The sequence below is a fragment of the Notothenia rossii genome, assembly GCF_949606895.1.
Source record: "Notothenia rossii genome assembly, chromosome: 9".
NCBI lineage: Eukaryota > Metazoa > Chordata > Actinopteri > Perciformes > Nototheniidae > Notothenia > Notothenia rossii.
This window is the reverse complement of record NC_136907.1, coordinates 46218297-46239496: the sequence shown is the minus strand read 5'-3', so window position 1 is coordinate 46239496 and position 21200 is coordinate 46218297. Positions and strand designations below refer to the sequence as shown.

The 21200-nt window shown below is 43.5% G+C and overlaps 1 protein-coding gene across 5 annotated transcripts; it reads right to left on the bottom strand.

Moving 5' to 3' along the window:
- Positions 1-14813: 14813 nt before the first annotated feature.
- LOC307017830 (uncharacterized protein) lies at positions 14814-20688 on the bottom strand. 5 transcript variants are annotated; one of them, XM_079647663.1, is made up of 6 exons: positions 20563-20688; positions 19465-19760; positions 16689-18521; positions 16506-16607; positions 15984-16040; positions 14814-14930 (listed from the first exon to the last, which is right to left on the bottom strand). In XM_079647663.1, exons 2-6 carry the CDS (start codon positions 19736-19738, stop codon positions 14902-14904), a joined length of 2295 nt encoding a protein of 764 aa, XP_079503789.1. In that variant the 5' UTR covers positions 19739-19760; positions 20563-20688; the 3' UTR covers positions 14814-14901. The 5 variants fall into 5 exon arrangements, with proteins under 5 accessions (XP_079503789.1, XP_079503790.1, XP_079503788.1 ...); XM_079647664.1 differs by having other exon boundaries at positions 16463-16607; positions 19465-19745; positions 20563-20680; XM_079647662.1 differs by having other exon boundaries at positions 19465-19745; positions 20563-20680.
- Between the last annotated feature and the right edge of the window lie 512 nt (positions 20689-21200).

The following is a 21200-nucleotide window of genomic DNA, read 5'->3' as shown; positions in this document are numbered from 1 at the left end:
ACATTTCCCAACTTGGGATCAATAAAGTATATCTTATCTTATCTTAAGATGATCGATGGCTACTGCCATACAGACATGCACACAGACATAAGACCAGCTATTAAATACAACTCTTCTAACCTGAGCTGTCATGTTGCTGTCAACTATTTTAAATAACTATATGCCAATATCTAAATTGTCAGTTCTGGCGAAGGTGCTCCAACGCCTAGTGAGTGAACAAGTAAAGGAGTTTTTATGTAAAAATAATATCCTGTCTAAACATCAGTAAGGCTTCAGAAAGCAACATAGCACCATCACTGCGACAATGAAAGTGGTGAATGACATTACGAGTATTTTAGATAATAAGCAGAGTTGTGCAGCTCTATTTATTGACCTTTCCAAAGCGTTTGATACCGTCGATCATCACATCTTAAAGCAGAGGCTACTCAGTATTGGCATATCCAGCCATGCAGTGGGGTGGTTTGTGAACTACCTCTCTGAAAGATCCCAATGTGTTCACTTTGATGGGATGTCTTCTGAGTGGTTAAACATTGCTAATGGTGTTCCTCAAGGTTCTGTTTTAGGTCCACTTTTATTCTCCATATATATCAACAGTTTAGGTGAAAATGTGAATGAAGCTACTTTACATTTTTATGCGGATGATACCGTGATGTACTGTGCAGGTCCCTCCATTAAGGAGGCTGGTGTTAAATTATAGGCTGTTTTTAACATTATTCAGACTCAGCTCGCTGAGCTTAAGCTTCTTTTAAATGTTGATAAAACCAAGGAAATGCTATTTTCCAAAGCTAAAAAGACACCAGAGCCTGTTTTAGATATTGTTACTATGCAAGGACAAATGAAGCTCAGAGCAAGTTCAAGCAGGAAAACCAAGTTCTTCATTCATATTTCACGTCACTTCCTTACCCTCTCCTCCCTCATTAAGTGATCGGGGGCGTCACTCCCCAGCTAACCAATCACTCCTCTCTCCATTCTCACAAGCCTATCGTTGCACCCGCTAATCCCTTTATATCTGCTCTTCCCTCCTGTCAGCTGTCATTCCAGGTGACAATACGCAAATGGTAGTACACTAATACTCCTCTTCCGTTTTTCTTTTTTTTTTTTTTTTTTTAACAGACATTGCTCCAGATAACAAACTGTACATCAAAACATGTAACAACAAACAACTAAACAAAACGTAACGGGGGAGGGGGGGGGGGGGTGGATGCAAGGATGACTTCCTAAGACAGCTGATTGTGACATACACAGGACATTACATACACAATACATTATACATTACACAGGAGATGCCATATTGACAGGGTTAGATAGGAGAGCTGCGGACAGTGAACCGCAATCCTCCTGTCTCCCCTCAAAATCCCCCAGCAGAGAAGCTGCACGCTCCATGTTCAGTAGGTCCCGATACTCCCTCAGCCATGAGTCCCTAGTAAAGCAGGCTGGTTTGCGTTCCTTCCAGTTTAATAGGATGAGTCTTTTTGTGGCTAAACAGCCCAATGTCCAGAGCCGATTGGTAGTCCTTGCAGGATTGCCATCTGGCTTGAGCCCCAGTAGACATGCAATGGGACATGTAGGGAAATTAACTTTTAAAGATTCAGACAATAAGGATATTACTTCTGACCAAAGTTTTTTTACCGCTGGGCATTCCCAGTGTAGGTGCAACAATGTACCTTGCTTGCCACATTCATGCCAGCATAAATCTCTGTGTTTATTGTCCATCTTGGATTTTGTAACAGGGGTGATGTAAGCTCTATTTAGAATTTTGAACTGTATGATCCTGAATCTTACACATTTAGAAGAGAACATAGCTGACTGCCAAACGGAGTTCCATTGCAAAGCAGACAGAGAGATATTCAAGGTATGCTCCCAGGACAGTTGGACAGGAGAATAGGTATTCGGGGCAGCCCTAGATAATAATTTATAAATGTTAGAGACCACACCTGATGATATGATTGCTTTCTTGAGGCACTGGTCCTCTTCCATACATGAAGCAGGCATGGCTCCCTCCTTACATTTTGTACTAATAATAGATGCTAGTTGTGCATATGATAGAAAAGATGAGCCTGAGAGACCATACTGATTTTTTAGTTGTTGAAATGGAAGGGTTTGGTCTCTATATATCTGTCCAATTGTAGTAATACCAGCCTTCTGCCAGATATTATTACTTAAAGTGCCTCCTCCTGCAGAAATACAGGGGTTACTCCAAATGGGGCAAGATGGTAAAGAGAGCCCCTCTATGTTGAGTCTCCTGTGCAGTTGCTTTACAATAGAGCATGAAAAGCGGATGATGGTATTATCCATTGAGGGTGGTGGTTTTGGGCAGTACCACATTGATGCCAGAGATATGTTTTGGTTTACAGACATGATGGATTGCTCCAGCCATTGCCAACTGCCTGCCGAAGAGGCACTTTTGTACGCCCACGATAATGGATACTTTGCATTGAAGGACAGATAATACTGGAATACATCTGGGACTCCCAAACCTCCCATTGATCTTGGAATGATCAACTTATTATGTGCGATTCTGGGTTTCTTATTATTCCAAAGGAACTGAGTGAATAGGGATTTGATATCTTTAAACCATTTTAGTGGGAATTCAAGAGGGATAGAGGAGATAATATGAGAAAGCCTTGGGAGAACATTCATTTTCAAGGTTTCTGCTCTGCCCCATAGAGAGAGTGGTATGGCCATCCACCTGTTGATGTCCTCCTTAATGGACTGGAAAATAGCAGGGCCGTTAAGGCTAAAGATTTTAGAGATAGGAGAGACGATGTTAATTCCCAAATACCTCATTCCATTTGTTTTCCAAATAAAGGGGGTGCTCATTAGGTTGTATTTATATGTATATGAGTTAAGTGGGATTGCTTCACTCTTGTTCCAATTTATCTTATATCCAGAGAAGCTGCCAAATAAATGTATCATATCAAGAACTGCGGGTATAGAGAGTGCTGGCTTGCTCAAAGTAAGAAGTATATCGTCAGCGTACATATTTAATTTGAAATCGTGTCCATGAATGTTCACACCATATATGTCACCATTAGCGCGAATTGCACAGGCTAATGGTTCTAGAGCCATAATAAAAAGTAGGGGACTAACAGGACACCCTTGCCTCACACCACGGTGTAAGGGGAAAGGTTTTGAGATTAACCCATTAGTTCTAACAGAAGAGAAGGGAGCACTATACAAAGCCTTTACCCAGCTAATCAACTTGGGCCCAAAGCCAAATTTTTTGAGCGTGTAAAACAGATATTTCCATTCTATCTGGTCAAAAGCTTTCTAAGCATCTAGTGATGCTGCAATCATTGGCAAATTGCTGGAGCTTGCTTCTAGGATAATCTGAAAAACCCTCCTCATGTTATTTGAGGACTGGCGGCCTGGAATGAAACCTACTTGGTCTAGATGCACTATAGATGGAACCACCTTCTCCAAACGGAGTGCCAGTATCTTGGCTAGAATCTTGTAGGCACAGTTTAGAAGGCTTAAAGGGCGGTGGTTACCCATCAGAGAAGGATCTTTGCCCGGTTTAGGCAACAATGAGATAATGGCCCTGCTCATGGAGGGAGGCATGGCTTCAGATTCTAATATTTCATTGAATAACAACAGTAAATATGGTGAAAGCTGTTCTTTAAAACATTTATAGAACTCTGTTCCAAAACCGTCGTCCCCTGGAGTTTTCCCTGATGCCATCTTCATGATTGCGTTTTCTATTTCATTTTGGGAAACATGTGCCTCCATAGCAGATCTGTCAGCCAAGCTGACGCTCGGGAGGTTAAAATCTCCGAAAAAGCTATCTAAGGCTTCTTCATTCCAGTTATTTTTTGTGCTATATAATTTAGAATAATAGTTCTTGAAAGATTCATTGATTTTGGCTGCATCACACTGTAGCCTGTCATGCTCATCTCTGATCGCTGGAATAATCTGTCTGTTTTCTATTTGTTTCAATCTATGAGCTAACATTTTCCCTGCTTTGTCTCCGGATTCAAAGTATGTTCTTCGTAAACGAAAAAGGGCAAAAGCTGTCTCCTCATGTACAAGTTTCTGCAAATTAGTCCTAGCGGTGAGAAGTGAGTTCCTTAGATCTAAATTGGATGGGTCTAGCATATGCTGCTCTTCTAGAGTCTTGAGTTTAAAGTTTAATTGGGATTTCACCTCTCTGCGCTTTTTATTCTCTGCCGAGGAGAAACTAATTAACCAGCCCCTGCATGTTGCTTTAAAAGTCTCCCAGACAGTAGTGACGCTTGGTACAGAATTTAGATTGATCTCAAAGAAATCTAAAATTTGGTTTTTAATGAGCAGTGTGCATTTTTCATTTTTGAGTAGAGATGTATTAAGTCGCCACTGTTTGGATTTGCAAGGGTTGGTTGGAGGGGAAAATGTGACAGATACCGCAGCATGATCACTTAATAATATACTATGCATTTTGATCTCAATAACATTCTGGATCAAATTTGAAGACATCATTATGTAATCTATCCTTGAGTAGGAGTTATGCGCACCGGAATAGAAAGAGTACTCTCGGGCATCTGGGTGCACTAGGCGCCACACATCTGTAATACCGAGCTCGGATTGGAAGTCCCTCAAGGCGGCGGAAATGTTTTTATCTGAAGGGAGAGGGTGGCTGGATCGATCCACTATAGGGTCACAGACAGAGTTGAAATCGCCACCTATAATAAGAGGGCCCTCTATGGACTGCAATACCTTTGGGCACAGCGAGGTAAAGAATTTAGATTGTAAACTATTTGGAGCATACACATTCACTAATGTCACCATTTCATTCTGTAGCAAACCTGAGACAATTACATATCTTCCCTCTTGATCAACATGTACATTGGATGATTTGAAAGGCATATTCTTAGAAATTAAAATACTGACTCCTCTACTAGCTTTTCCTCCAGGGGAAGAGAATATCTGCCCGACCCAATTCTGTCTTAGTTTTTTAGATTCCATCGCATTCAAACGAGTCTCCTGTAGCATTGCAATATCACAATTTAAAGACTTTAAGTACAACAAAATCTTATGTCTTTTGATTGGATTCTGAATTCCATTTACATTCAGACTAAGCAAAATGATTTTGTTCAATTGTGTATCCATTTAAGTAAGGTAACAATCATATCGGATGCCCGGCTAGTATTTTGGTCAAATTGGAAGCGTGTCATCGACGCATCAAGGGAAAGGAGGGGAAATATATAAACAACAACACAAGACCGTAAAAAATACAACACAAGATTACATAAAAACATAGAGATGCTATCGCCCTTCCCCCTAACAATACACAGATAAACACAAAAACAAAAAATATATTGCCAAAAGGCAATACGACGGAAAATACATTGAGATGGAGGAAAGTCCATCTCTATCCGTGAAGAAAAAGAAGAGCCGCGGAGCTCAGGTGCGGAGAGGTAATCCAGTCCTTCAATAGCCAATAGGCCTATTCATTTGTCTGCCATTAACCACAACTTTGCTAACTAGTTGGGGTTTACATTACAGTATAGCCTGCATCAGAATCCTAATGATGATGTGTACGACTGTGAGTCAGTGTATGTGCGGGCATGCGTCAGTGTAAATGATTGTGTGTGTGTGTGTGTGTGTGTGTGTGTGTGTGTGTGTGTGTGTGTGTGTGTGTGTGTGTGTGTGTGTGTGTGTGTGCGTGCGTGCGTGCGCGCGGTGGGGGCGTAGGCCAACTCACAGTCTTGTGGTAGTGTCACATCCCAAATAGATCAGGTCTCTTTTCTTTTAGAACTTTCTCAGCTTCCTTGGGATCTTTGAATATGAAAGTCTCCCCGTTGATGGTTACGATGAGTCTGGCAGGGTACAGGATGCCGTGCCGTAAGTCTTCTTTGCGCAGTATGCTACGGAGCTCTCTGTATGAATCCCGCTGGCGCTGTATCTCCATTGGGAAATCCTGAAACATGCGAAGATCATGTCCGTCCCATGTCAGCTTTCCTTTAGCAGACGCCAGCGTCTTAAACACCTCGTTCTTATCGCTCCATCTGAGAAAACGTATGATGATATGCCGCGGAGGGTGCCCAGGGTCCGGGATGAGACGCAGAGCGCGGTGGGCACGCTCTATCTCAGGTGCGGGGATTGTGTCACTCAGCTTCAGGAAGTGTCGGATAATTTTATCCAGTAGTGGGGAGATGCCACCGGCTTCTTTACCCTCGGGGAGGCCGGCTAGGATGAGATTATTTCTCCGACTTCTAGCTTCCAGATCCAGCATTTTACCCTGGAGGGCTTTGACATCTTTGGACAAATCACCCATTGTCTTCCCTTGGGAATTGGCTTGATCCTCTATCTCGCTAATGCGCTTCTCTGCGTTGTTTATTCTTTGAGAAGTGGCCTTAGAGTCTTTCTTTAATTGAACAATAGCCTTGTCCAGATTGTCAAACCTTACGTTACAGGTTTCTTTAACGCTTTGTATTTCGATAAGCAATTGGCTAGCCCACTTGGGGACGTGTTCCTCTTCACCAAACATTTCCGCCATGAGGCCGCTGTCTTTCTTTGCTCTAGCTCTGGTCAAACTGCTGCCGGGCATTTAGACGCAGATGTTTTTACACACTAATAGAACTGACTGCGCATTACACTTTGAGACTTTCAGTTTTGGTTAAATCATAGTTAAGTCTGATTACCGCCTGCACCCGACTACTCCGCTCAGCTCGCCGGTGTCATCACGTGATCTCTCCCTCTGCTCCCTGTGATCTCTCCCTCTGCTCCCCGTGATCTCTCCCTCTGCTCCAATACTCCTCTTCCGTTAAACACTCAGGAATATATAACCTCAAAATGTCTAATTCAGACTTTTCCGACAAAGAAACTTTTTCGAAGGATCTCGATCCCGGCTCCGACGTACCTCCAGAAGTAGCTTCCAACTCCTCAAGCCACTGGCGCATGAGCGCCCGTCTGGCTTCCTGTGGGGGCTCACGTACGGCAGAGGCAGACTTCCTCTTCTCCCATCTACTGCAGCAGGGCATCTCCGCAGCCCCAGATCTCCCTCTCTCCCAGCTTCGGGAGCTCCCGGACCAAGTCTCCGGCGCGGTCCCCCAGCCCAAGCTAGCAGCTCCAGCCAGCTCTCCCGAGAGATCAGGGCGAGGGCGCAGGCGCAGCCACGGGGGAAAAAGGAGAAGGAAGGCGAGTCCTCCACGAGCTCGCTCGTCGAAAACACCCACCCCTTCCCAGGCTCACCCCAGCGCCGACCAGCCCGGGAGAACTGGAAACCAGCCCCTCACGGACGTTAGCTTAGCAAACACCCTGCAAGCTCTGGCAAGCTCCTTGCTGCTAATCGACGCTCGCCTCCAGTCCATGGAAAAGGGCCCTGCTGGAGCTTCAACCTCTTCCGCGAACAGAGCCGGGTTTTCGGCTTCGGTACCGCCAGGGTTTATGCCGGGTCAGGGTCTCTTACATCCACAAGCGGTAACTCCCTCCCACTCCCTGGCTTCCGCCCTCCCAGCTCCTCCTTCAAGCAGGATTTACATTCCCCAAGCCGCAAACATTTCCTCACGGCCTAGAGCAAATATTCTCGAAGGGAAAGACATTAATCTCGTCAGCCTTATTTTGCCTTCCCCGGAGTGCGACAAGTCCATTGCCACTGGAGGAAGCATCACTGCCGTCTTCAAGTCTTCAGACCCCCGGCTCCTCAAAGACCTCAGCATAGGGCAATTTCTGGTTGCTTTCGGCATCTTTCGGGATGTTTTCTGTTCAGTTTACCCCGAAAGAAGGATCGAATTAGATGCTTATCTGGCCATGATCGGCGATCTTCACCTTAAATACGGAAGATCCGTTTTCCACTTTTACCATAAAGGTTTTTCAAGCAAAGCAGCACTTCACTTAGCCCAGGGGTCAGGAACCTTTTTGACTGGGAGAGCCATAAAAGCCAAATATTTCTAAATATATTTCATTGAGAGCCATATAGTATTTTTAACGTATAATAAATTAAATATGTCTTACTTTTAATGTGACTTCTGGTGCTGCATGGTTTTGCTGATGGCCTTGTAGTCTGGTTCATACGTGGTGAGGTTGAGCTTCATGCAGGCGTTGAGGCTTCCATCAGTTAAACGTGAGCGTAGGTTGGTCTTAATGTTCCTCATACGCGAGAATGACTGCTCACATGCATATGTAGAGCCAAACATGGTCAATACGGCAATACTCACACGCTGCATTGTGTGGTATGTCACAGGAAGCTCGTTCCAAGTTTTAAGAATCAGCTGGTCTTCAGGTTGAAGATTTTTCATTTCTGTCAACTTGTGTTCCCTCGCCAGCTCTGCTCGCTGTCGCGCAAGACTATCCAACTCTCCATTAAGTGACTTGAACTTACTCACCCACATGTCTGATGCCTTCAGGTCCAGCTCAAAGTCTCCGATAGAGACCCCGGGGATGCATGTCAGGGTCGATTTTGTCCACTGCACACTCATGTGGATGAGTAATGAACTTGAAAAGACCAGTGCGGGCACGAAATTATCCAAAAACGTGCTTTGAATGACTGCAGGAGATTGGACGTAAAGCCAGCTAGCTGCTGGAGATCCAGATGTTGAGTGGAGTCACTTGCTAAGCATGCATCTCTAAATTGTTGCAGTCTTTCAAAGTGTAGAAGACGACCTGTTTCAATGTCCCTGAGAAAGACTTCCAGCTTGCTTTCAAATGCAAACACTGCTTGTTGAAGGGATGAGATTGTATTTCCAATACCTTGCATTTTCACATTGAGCTGGTTCAGATGGCCAGTTATGTCCACGAGATAGTGAAACTGCAGGAGCCAGTCAGTGTTGTCTAGCTCAGGATGCTTGACGCCTTTCATTTCAAGAAAAGTCCGGATTTCACTCAGGCAAGCTGCAAAACGGCTGAGCACCTTCCCCCTTGACAACCAACGCACGTTGCTGTGTAAAAGCAGACCGGGATAATGATTCCCAACTTCTTCTAACAGAGCTTTAAACTGGCGATCATTTAAAGCTCGGGCAACAATAAAGTTGAACACTCGAATGACCAGCGACATCACCTCACCAAGCTCCTGGCCACACGTCTGAGCGCAAAGCGCCTCCTGGTGCAGTATGCAATGAAAACTTAGGATGGCTCTCTTTTCATGTTCACGGAGAAGCGCTACAAATCCTTTGTTCTTCCCCAACATACAGGGTGCACCATCAGTACAGACAGAAATAAGTTTATCCATCGGTAGTTTTTTTTCTTTAGCAGACTCCATAAAAGACGTGAATAAATCCTCTCCTCTTGTTGTCCCTTTCATTGGCAAAACAGCCAAGCTTTCCTCACGCAGTGTGTCACTTGCAGCATACCTGGCAATTATACTGCACTGAGATAGATGGCTAACGTCTGTTGACTCATCTAACGCGAGAGAAAAGTATGTCCCGGCGTTTATGTCCTTAATTTGTGTTTCCTCGACTTGATTTGCCATCATGATGCTACGATCGTGCACAGTTCTTGCTGACAGGGGCATGTCTTTTATTCGTTTGATTATCTTGTCTTTATTTGGGAAGTCATCAAACAGTTCATTGGCCACATCAAGCATGAATGTTTTGGCATACTCGCCATCAGTTCAACTCAAAATTGTCTGGGAGCCATATGCGTCACCGGAAGAGCCATATATGGCTCGCGAGCCATAGGTTCCCGACCGCTGACTTAGACCATCACAACGTTCGCCTGGATTGGTCCGTGCTGGACACCGGGCTGCTCGTGATGGCTACTGGCGGCCATCAATTCGCTACGTGCAACAGCTGCGGGGCGCAGGGCCGCACCTCCCCTTTCTGCCCTTCAGTGCCTCTCTCCGGGCCTAGAGTCTTCCCCACGCCGTTTTCCGGGAATAATAGTCAAAGCCGTCAGGTGCAGCATAGGCAAGACGAGAAGACTTGTCATAACTTTAACGAAAACGTTTGCACCGACCCACATTGTACATTCCTCCACATCTGCAGTTCCTGCAAGGATGCTCATCCGAGGTCCGTATGCCCCAGGCGCAACCGCAGCTTTGCCACTACCTCGCGCCAGGAACCACGTGGCAGATAATCTTTCCAACCTCCCCCCCCCCCCCCACCCCCAATAACGCCACACATTAGCAGCGGCCATATCTACTCACTCAGACACTCATTGAGGCTTCTTTCTTTTTTTCATTCACGGATGCTGCCCCATCCGTGGTTTTGGGGGGTTTCTTCACGGAGAAAGAGAAGTTCATGTAAGATGATAGAAGACAGTCTAATCACCCAACCAAGCACATCAGCATCTATGTCTCACCGTGGCGTAATTAAACTGCTAATTAAGCTAGTCCTATATCATGTGTCATGTTTCAGTATTTACCTAAGCAAACATTATTTCATGCTGCTCATATTGCACTTCATATATTTGGTTTCATGCTCATATGGCTTATGTTAAGCAGGGTATGATATTCGTGCATCATTGTACTCAAGCTAACAGCTGCATTACATTGTCTACATCTCCCTCTTCGCCGGGCATCGGCTCGTGCCGGCTATCCAAGATCTCTCCAGTTTACCTATGGTAAACATGCTCATAACTGGTGGTGGTGTCTTAAGAGCATTTAAGGGCTCGTTCAGGATAGGTGCAGCAAACCTGCCGCAATCAAGGTAATTATTCCTCTTCCCTACAACAACTGGACGGTGGTCCTCCTCTGCCTTCACGTCCTACATTCGCCCGGACAGCAGCGCCGCGCGGCCATCCAAAGATCCCCCTAACCTGGTATTTATGCATTTTAGTGGTAGTGTTCATCTGTGTAATGTTTAACCCTGCATCACAGGTCATCGACCATCGTGTCGGCAATGTTTAGTGGTAGTGTTCACGTAAGCCCGGCACTGATTCCGGCCGTCAACCTCCGGGTCAGCATCTTATGATGTACAGTAAGCCCGGCAGCGATTCCGGCCGTTGTTTAGTGGTAGTACGTAAGCCTGGCGCTGATTCCGGCCGTCGACTCTCAGGTCAAGCATCTTATGATGTACAGTAAGCCCGGCAGCGATTCCGGCCGCTGTTTAGTGGCAGTACGTAATCCCGGCACTGATTCCGGCCGTCGGCTCTCGGGTCAAGCATCGTATGATGTACAGTAAGCCCGGCAGTGATTCCGGCCGATTGTTTAATCCACATGTTAATCTCTCATTTCATCCATAGATCACCGCAGTCAGCCCACAAGGTAAGAAACTCATTACAGCTCAGTATGTCATACTTCACTTCTTGGGGGTTTCTTTGGAGCGGTTCTTCCCCTCCTGAATGATAATCCTGCAAACCGGGGCCTAATCGCCAAACACCATTCCACTCTCCTGTCTCAATTCTGGCAATCATTATTTCATATGACGTGTCACAGTAATAAATATGTATTTCATACATCAACGTCTCTCCTGATTGAAATGAAGCTCAGTGCAAGTTCAAGCAGGAAGCCCTTCATTCATATTTCACGTCACTTCCTTACCCTCTCCTCCCTCGTTAAGTGATCGGGGGCGTCACTCCCCAGCTAACCAATCACTCCTCTCTCCATTCTCACGAGCCTATCGTTGCACCCGCTAATCCCTTTATATCTGCTCTTCCCTCCTGTCAGCTGTCATTCAGGTGACAATACGCAACCCTCCTCCACCCCTCTCGGCTCCCGTCTCCTACAGGACCAAGCTAATCCTTCTCCAATCACCACCACCAGTGTCTAGACCCCGGGGGGTTTCTTCGGAGCGGTTCTTCCCCTCCTGAATGATAATCCTGCAAACCGGGGCCTAATCGCCAAACACCATTCCACTCTGCTGTCTCAATTCTGGCAATCATTATTTCATTCATATGACGTGTCACAGTAATAAATATGTATTTCATACATCAACGTCTCTCCTGATTGAAGTATTTGAAGTGGTTACCTGTTATAAATACCTAGGTATCTGGCTTGATGATTGTCTTACTTTTGAACTTCATGTCAATAACCTGCTTAAAAAGCTGAGGGTTAGACTACGTTTCTTTTTCAGAAACAAGTCCTGTTTCTCACTTGAGGCCAGGAAAAGGCTAGTCACTGTGACCTTTTTACCTGTGCTGGACTATAGTGATTTGTTGTACATGAATGCACCTGCCTATTGCCTGAACATGTTAGATGCTGCTTATCACAGTGCACTGAGATTTGTCACAAATTGTAAAGCACTTACTCATCACTGTACCCTGTATACCAAGGCAGGTTTGCCATCACTTTCTGTAAAGAGGCTCAGTCATTGGTATACGTTTATTTATGAAGCTTTGTTGGGTACATTCCCGTATTATATCTGCTCTCTGATAGCACAGAGAGTTGCAAGCAGCTATTGTCTGAGATTGCATTATTAGTATTGTTAGATGTGCCAAGAGCAAGGACTGTCTTAGGTAAGACAGCTTTTATGTGCGCAGCTCCACTTGCTTGGAACAATCTTCAGCAAGAATTGAAACTGAGCAATTTCATTCCTCTGCATGTTTTTAAAGCTAGGCTAAATACACCCCAGCGCGTGCACTTCGCTCTGCATCAGCCAAACGGCTCGCTGCACCCGCACTGCGAGGGGGACCCAAGTTCCCATCAGCAAAAACACGTGGGTTTGCTATCCTGGCTCCAAAATGGTGGAATGAGCTCCCCATTGAAATCAGGACAGGACAAATACAGTACATCAGGCTCTATGAAACCTGATGTACTGTATATGATTCTGTTTTCTTCAAGTTTGTATCTTCCTGGTCAAATGTACTTATTGTAAGTCGCTTTGGATAAAAGCGTCAGCTAAATGCAATGTAATGTAATGTAAATGAAATGCTCGTTGATAATATGGGCACTTGTAAATGTCTATAACTATGTAAATGTATCCTGTAAATATAATGTATGATGTCCTTTATTGTTTTATGTTTCATGTGGAACCTACAGTATATGCTGCAGGTCTCCCTTCAAAAAGAGATCTATGATCTCAATGGGACCAATCTGATTAAATAAAGGTTTGAAATGAAATGAAATGAATGTTAATGCTGGACACAAGCAATTTTCACCCATTTATAGATGATATTTTTTAAATGAGATAATACCAATGTGTCATCCCCTAAACCTCCAGGGGTATACACAGTTTGATACTATGGCAACTTCTAATTTTGGGAAATATGAAAATGTCTTTTAAAACTACAAGTCCCAGTAGAGCTGCGCCATAAAACATGTTGCGAAACACACGTGTAGTTCGAATGCTGTTTTGGATAGTGTGCCGTCGATGGGCTTCATTCCGTTTCAAAGTTCTGTTTGACGCTCGGCGTAACCTTGGCGCACTGCCACTCCAACATCCAATCATAGAGCTTGAGGACAAATCACGGGGTTTGTCAAGCAAAGTGGCTAGTGTAGTCCCAAACGATAGCTGAGGATTATGGGTAGTGTAGTGTCTTCTGCCATCCTAAACTCCGAAAAAACATTTGTTTCTCCGAATCGAAGGGGAAAAACACAAAAGCATTGTACACAATTTAAACCAATCAATGTTGTGTAATTAACAAGGATAATCTGGTGTTTTTGAGTTGATGAGTAGTGCAGATATCACTGTAAAATCAATTCACAGTAAGGAGAATACTTAGTTCCGGGTGTACAATTCTCCGTTATCCAATGGGAATGGACGCTCACATTGCCTTTAACTGCCGCCGACATGGACCAATGCGGTGCTTCCCTGAGCGTCAAATACCGCGGCCGATGGGAATACATTGCAACCAATTGAAAGCTCTTTGCGTCCGTTTATGAAGCTGAAGGAGACTTGGTGCGTCACAACTGCACGCCAAAGGACCCTCACCAAGCGTCGCTATTGGACGACCAGGGAGTGAGACTGTGTTGTCTAATCAGACATCAGTCACTGTTAGCAAATGATATGTCTGTATTCATCTCATTTCACTGCCGTAGGAGCAGGCGCGGACTGGCCATCTGTAGAATCTGGAGAACCACAGAACGGCCGGCCGTCAGGCCCTTTAAAAAAAGTCATCTTTTAAGTTGCGCTGACGGCCGACAGAGGCCGCTAATGCAGTTGTGTGGTTCTTATCTGTCAAATAATCACACAAGAAAAAAGACCGGCCACACCAAGAGAAGGGGATTTGACGCCGCGGCAGACAGGGAGAATGAAAAGACATGGATACATCAAAGAAAAAGAAAACGAAAAGAAAAAGGTGGGGCAGAGAAGGCAAGAGAAAAAAAAGGTGAAGTCACTCGCAGGTGAAGCATATAAATGTCGCAAATCGACAGACCTTTTTGGCAGCAGCGCTGCTACAAGCACTATGCAGAGAATGATAAGGGCGCGAGTTCAGATATACAGCCAGTGTTCATGATGAGGGACAGAGAGTTAAGCTGGTGGAAGAACCAGCTCAACTGGCACATACAAGTGCAGGGCAAGAGGTGGGTGAGAATTATCCCTGAACTGCATAAATGCAGCCTAATAAACAGCTGATTTCTAATAATAGTAGGCTACTGTATTTTTTGTTTCTGATGCCACCCCCCCAGGACTATTCTAGAAACGACCCCCAAGTAGTGCTTGAAGCGTGGGGAGAAATGGCCAGTCCTCCTTTATTGACATATGCATTCTGGGTAAAGTAACTACAATTAACCAGAGTACAATAAAGCTACATGAATAAAGATAACCTTCCACTTAAACAGGAGAATAAAAAACAGAAGCGTATAAACAATAAAAGCCCCATTGGAGCGGCAGCCACACTCCATACAGTCTGGGCCCAGGGGTCTCGTTTGTCCAAACCTGCCTGGTTGTATTCCACTCTGAATGTGTAGCTAGTGCCCTGAGGTGTGAGCAGGATTTCTAACTGACATGTTCCCAGGGAATCCCAAAAGTTTAGATTCCTTAAACTTAGTTTTGAAAAAACAAATGGAAGAGACAGTGAACATTTAAATATACAAAACATTTATTGAAAAATATGATATTACATTTTTTATTATAAAAACAAGACATGTTGAAGAGAATGCAGTGCTCAGTATGGCGGATTACGTCCATTTCCACCTGGAAGAAGAAACAAAATTGTATTAGGCCAAAGGAAGTCCGATTTATCACCAATAGCCTACATCATGCAAGTCACCGAGTTGGTCCGATGTCAGGAAATAGATTCACATTTTCCACATAAGTGATAATGCCAAGTGATAAGATTAATTTTGTTGTCAATTGAAAGAATACATACAGCAACACCTCTACTTTCTTTTTTCCTTCAACAAATGGTACAGGTGGAGGGGTTAGTTGCCCTAGACTGCCAACGAAACCTTTATTTGCGCCCCCTGGTGGAAAGAATTAGGACGTGGACATAATGCTGACTGCAAAATGGATTCAAATGGTAGAGTTTTAATATATTAGCAATTTAGCAGGAGACAAAGGCAAGTTTAATCCCCAATTTAAGTTTAAAAGAGGTAATCAGATTACTGGTAACAAATATATATTTGGATTTCAATATATTTGAGAATAAAGATAAATATATTAGTGATAGAGGTACTGCCTGAATTTCTTTTTCTTGATGCAACACCTGATTAATTCAACAAAGACACTTTGTTCGCTTTTAAAGTATTGTAGTAAAACAGCTTTTGTTTTATCCTCTAGTCTTTGCCAATCATTTAAGACACCCTTTTTATATTAAACAATGTATTAAACTAAAAGCATTTCCTGTAAACTCAGATTCTATTCCTGCTTTTTTTAACCTGTAGTATGTGCTCTTCATTGTTGGTGTATAGGCTGCTGCCTGAATCTGTTTAAAGGCAGGTCTTCCTTCAAACAACATCTGAGCAGAGGACACATTTTGATACCAAATATCTTTGTTTCCTCTTTACTAAGGTCAACATTGCATTTGATATTGAAGTCATCCAAAAGTAATAATCTTATAACTTTTATATTGTGACACCTACATTTAAAATTGTTTATTGTAACAGAATACATTTGTTTAAGTAACCCTGCAACTGTTCCAGCAGTCTAAATTAAGACATTTCATTGAAATGACAGACTCCCATTTCAAAACTGAATCCGCCCCGCATGACCGCGACTACCACTCCTAACAAATGACACATTTCTAACCTTGGTGTTTCCCAGGTTTGCCATAGTATCCACTGTAGGCTTCATGCTGGCTGCCGTCTGTAAAAAAAGAGACCTTTTAAAAAAGGGCCTAAAAATGTGTCCAATCATCTTTGTGTCCTACATGATCACACCATGTTCTGCTTAAAATGTTGATTTGTTTGGAAAACAAAAAAATGTAATACTTGGTCAATTAATGTTGTCAAACCAACACAGTCCTGAATTTAAAAGTTAAATCTGAAAATTCTCTTTGCAGATTTATTGCATTAATGCTTCAAGAACGCATCCAAAGCCCTGCATTACTTTACGTTGGGATGGATAATTAAACTCTTTCATGTTTTTATTTTCTGATGCTATTCAATTAACAGAACATTCTATGGTTTAAAAATGATTGACATTTCATAAAATGGGCAGGATCCAGAATCAAAGAAAGTGTATATATTTTAGAAGAGTCATTTGAGCCCAGTACAGTGTTTTCCAACCTGAAGATGCTGTATTGGCCAAATCTATGTTTAGAGACATTACATTGACCCCTTGGTTTCCTGTAGCCTTGTTTCCTCTGGTTCTTCTGTGTTTGTCCCCTCATGATTGGTCCTTCTCCTTGTCTATAGTTCCCATTCGTATTGTCTACAAGACAAGCAAGCTAGTTACAGCACCATGATCATTTTCAGCATAATTTAATTATGGTCAAATCAAAAAGAAGTTCACCTGAATATGTAAAAGGTGGATTCCTGTTTGGTCCCATGCTGCACCTCCTCTCCTCACAGGCACACTTGTACTCCTGGAACTCATTACACTGGACTCCAAAGTCCACCTTCGATGGAGACACTTCTGCCGTCTTCTGATCAGCCATCGGGACGCCCAGCTGCTCTTCGTTCCCACGTGCTCCATCTTCCACCTCAATGCCTGCTCCATTTTGTAGATTCAGCTTTCTTGCGCACGTCTTCCCAATAGAGTTCAAGTTCAGACTCTCTTCCTGCTCAGGAGGGCCGATCCTTTTCTTCTGCTGCTCATTTAAAATGCCCTGGTTTGGGCTTCGGTTAGCCTCAGGTTCAGAAGATCTATTTTTGTCCTCTTTAGTGGGGGAAGATACAATAATTGTACTCTGCAGTTCATTTGGGGAAGCCGAGCGATCCTTTTCTGAAGGAGCCCCGCCCTGGGCTTGAGTTGGACTTCTTATGTCAGAGGCCTCCATGTCGCTCTCCCTTTCCAGCTTCTTTTGTAGGCTTGTCTTTTCGGCAGGGGTGCAGAACAGGAGCCAGCTGTCCGACAGACTGGTGTCAGAAGAGGAACACTTTTCTCTAGATTTGACAATGGGGTTGTCGTTCTCGGCTTCCTCCTCGATCACATCGGCTGCTAACAGGCCGTTGTGCTGTAACCACTCCTTGGTGGGGATGAAGGGGGCCAGAGACTCCACGGACCAAATGGACTCGTTCCAGGTTCTCTTCAGGTAGGAGCTATTATTTATACAGGGAATGATTGATGCTGTGTCTTCAAGCGAATTTGTCTCGATGCTATATTCTTGCTCATTGTCAGGGAGTTTATGGGATGAGGATTGTAGGAGTTCATCTGCGTATGGAAGACAATGCCTCACGGAGCCAACGAGTCCCAAAGACTCTTCATTGTTCCTGGACTCTACGAATCTTCCTTCTTCAGCTTCTCTCAGTTTGAGGATCTTGAAAAGGACTTCACTGTGCTCAGAGATGAAGTTACCCTGAGCATCATCTTTAGGATAAGCCGCCTCTGGACTGATTCTGGTCTCTACTCCACTCTGGTGAACAGACTTATCCTGCTCTACTTCAGTTTGGAGGTCATTCTGAAGCTGCCTATCTGCTATCTTCAGCATCGTTTCCTGAGGCGTACCACCTCCCCAACTCATGAGGATGTCAGGAACGGAGATCCGCCTCTCTTTGAAAACCTCCTCCTCTTGTTGGGAGGAGCTACAAACAGGAACCATACTATCTTGAGAGCCAACAGACCACATGTTGCAGTGAGCGTTCCTGCATGGGGGAACATTCTCCTGACCCACACTCTCATTTCGGCTCTTCTGAGTATCCAGGGTTGCTCGGATACATGGCTGGATGGCTGTCGTTCCTGTAGGTCGGAGGACGTTAAAGCCATGTTTGTTACTGGTCCCTTTAACCGGGAGGTCTTTTGCATTACTGCTGTGTAACGCGTCGTTCTCAACTTCAGCAGAGTTTTGTTTTTGGGAGCTTGAGCTCGAGGACGAAGGAGAGTTTATTGCGGTTCCACTACCCGAATCTGCGCTGATGAGTGGGCTTTCCTCACTGAAACCTCTTCCTCTCTGTCGGGGGTCCGTTTGGACCTCCGCGTTCACAGTTTCTCTCACTGGGTTGGTATGATGTGGGCGGACTCTACAGGGCTGGCATGGGTTCTGATACGCTACGCTAGGAGCCTGGGCCTGGGGGTGGATGAAACGTCTGTAGTCGACTGGTTGCATGTGAGGGCGGGGCAGGATGTATGCTGGAACCTCCATATAGGGATTTAGAGGAGGAAACGAGGGCATCACCATACCATAGCCTGGGAAGTAGAAACAAGAAACGGTGAATCTGAGATGGACGTTCAAGTCCAGTGAGCAGCACCTTCAAATTTCAATATCTGAGTTTACATTTCTGTCATAGAAAAGTTAAAGAAAAGTTTCATACATACAGTATGAGACCATTGTGTTCAACAGTGATGTACAGTAACCAAGAACATTTAATCAAGCACAATTTTGAGATACTAGTACTTTAATTGAGTATTTACATTTCTGCTACTTTGTATTTTTACTCAACTTTTATTTATACAGTTACTCAATACCTTTAGTTACTTTTCATATTTGGATGAATGATTTGAAATCTAATCAAGTGTTAAATCAGACTTTAGTTCCACCTGGAGTAAATCCACAAGCTACCCTGCGGTATACAAAGTCATTCAAACTAGCTGCACCTTTACCAGCTTTGAGAACACTTTAATGATCAATCATTATAAAACATATCATATATATTATTCTGAAATTGACCAATCTGCACAATGACTACTTTTACTGTCGCTACTTTAACTATATTTTGATGCTGATACTTTAGTAACATTTTGAATGCAGGACTTTTACTGTAACAGAGTATTCCTACACTGTATGATGTCCTTTTGTTGTTCTGTTGTTTATGTTTTCATGTGGAACCTACTGCTGCAGGTCTCCCTTGAAAAGAAAAATCATTGATCTCAATGGGATTTTACCCTGGATAAATAAAGGTTTTGAATTGAAAAAAAAATACACTCTGGTACTTTTACTCAAGTACAGTACAAGATCTGAGTACTTCTTCCATCTCTGGTGTTGGATAATGAATGTTGTAGGTTCCATGTTATTATGTCCCTCGCTTGCATCAAACTAACTGAACCCAGCCTTTGGCTTTCACCTAAAATATAGAACCAAAAACCGGAATTTTTAAATGTTTCCACCAAAATGTAAAAATGCAAGACTCACCCGTTCCTGGGAAGCCTGCAAAGGGGTTATAGGAGAAGGGCATGGGCCACTGGCAGGTGTGTAAAGGGGGTTGGGGTGGAGCATGGACGTAGAAGACAGACCGGCCAGGGAGCTGGTGTTGGGGGTGGTGGGGTGGAGCTCCATGGTCTTGGCAGGGGGTGTATAGTCCTGGATCATGCTGATCAGAGGACGGCCCACCACTGTTAGCCCGAGTGTTTCCATGCACTCTGCTTGGGTGAGCTGACAGAGGTTTGTTCACAGCGTTCATTGCCATATTGGACCTGCAGGAGGAGGATCTGTCAGGTGTGGATCCACAGCAATAATTAAGAACTGTAGATCTGAGCAAACATTACACAAACAGGATGATTTTGGGATCAAATGTAATAGGAGTATTTGGACCAAATTCAGTGTATGTTTACAATGTTTTAAAATGATTCACTGCTCAAGAAAGGGGGAAAAAAATAACCACTGCAGTTAAGAGAAGACATTCACACATAGCTAACTCTCAAGCATTGCTAATGAGGGCATTTCAGTTATGTTTATCACTTTGGTCTGTCTTTGTTTGATCTACACATGCATATTAGACATTTAGATTCTTAAATATTATATTCAATATACACAATTGTTTGCCACCAGACTTTTAATGTTCATACACCAAGCATGTTAGGGTGAAATAAGTCGTGTAGATTGGTGGTTCTGAACCGTTTAGTGCTCTCCTCGCACTCAGTACCAAAAGTGACTTGCAACACCAAAACATACATTTGAAAAGCTTGAAGTTCTGATCTCAAATGTGGAACAATAGTAAATAAAGCCAATGAATAAAAATGGTACACACTAGATAATATAAAATGAATCATCAAACAGTTGGAAACGTTATAGTAAATCTCAGAGGGTAAGGGAATGGCGAAGTCTGAACACAACCAAATAACTGTTTACAGTGTAGAAAACCCCCAATATGTCAGGGAGAAGAAAATACTGAATTAATCAAAAAGAATGACAGCCTAAGTACTCAGATTTTAAATCAGAAAGCTCCTGCCAACACTCAAACAAATTATTTGCTATTTTGTCTATTATAAAATAAATGTTGAGTCACTTTACCTGGTGGAGGACTTGATATGTAAGAGCAACACAAAGTGATTAAACGTGAGACTCACATACCTAAGTTTAAGTAGCTGCTGATCAGGCAAGTGTGTTTACCATCAGCTGATGGAGCACCTAATCAAACACTCAGATTAAGATGTCCTGCAACCATTGGGACACTAGAGGGAGCCAAACAGTTAGACAAAGATATGCTTTTTTGAAAGCTTATAAACATTTCTGTTGTCCATCAGACATTTATTATACATGTTAAACTGCTTACATGGCACCCAAGGACACCTTATGTGGATTATATGTGCACAGCTTTTCAATGCAGTAACTAGTAGGAACAATCCCCCCCCCCAAAAAAAGGTTTCAGTTTTAGAGATAGCCCTACCCGAGGTGGAACAAAGTACAACCATGTTTCTTCATTACTTTAATATGTCTCTGACATTTATGTTTTTTTTTTTAATATTTTACCGCAAAAATATCTTTTCCACAATTTTGGACTAGATGTTCACAGAAAGGCAAAGCATACGACAAAGCAACAATTGTACCAATGCCTTCTAACATTTTTGCAATATATACACTTAAACACACAGGAATGGAATAGGATATTACAATTCCAAAAGGTATGTGCATTATCTGATATTATTAAA

What these genes read in the sequence shown, in the direction of transcription:
- LOC307017830 (XM_079647663.1), bottom strand. Translation starts at nt 19,738, where the DNA reads ATGGCAATGAACGCTGTGAACAAACCTCTGTCAGCTCACCCAAGCAGA. An exon ending in TGCAGGCTTCCCAGGAACGG is followed by an intron (nt 18,522 to 19,464) that starts GTGAGTCTTGCA and finishes TCTACTTCCCAG; the next exon opens with GCTATGGTATGGTGATGCCC. An exon ending in TCCACCTTTTACATATTCAG is followed by an intron (nt 16,608 to 16,688) that starts GTGAACTTCTTT and finishes CTTGTCTTGTAG; the next exon opens with ACAATACGAATGGGAACTAT.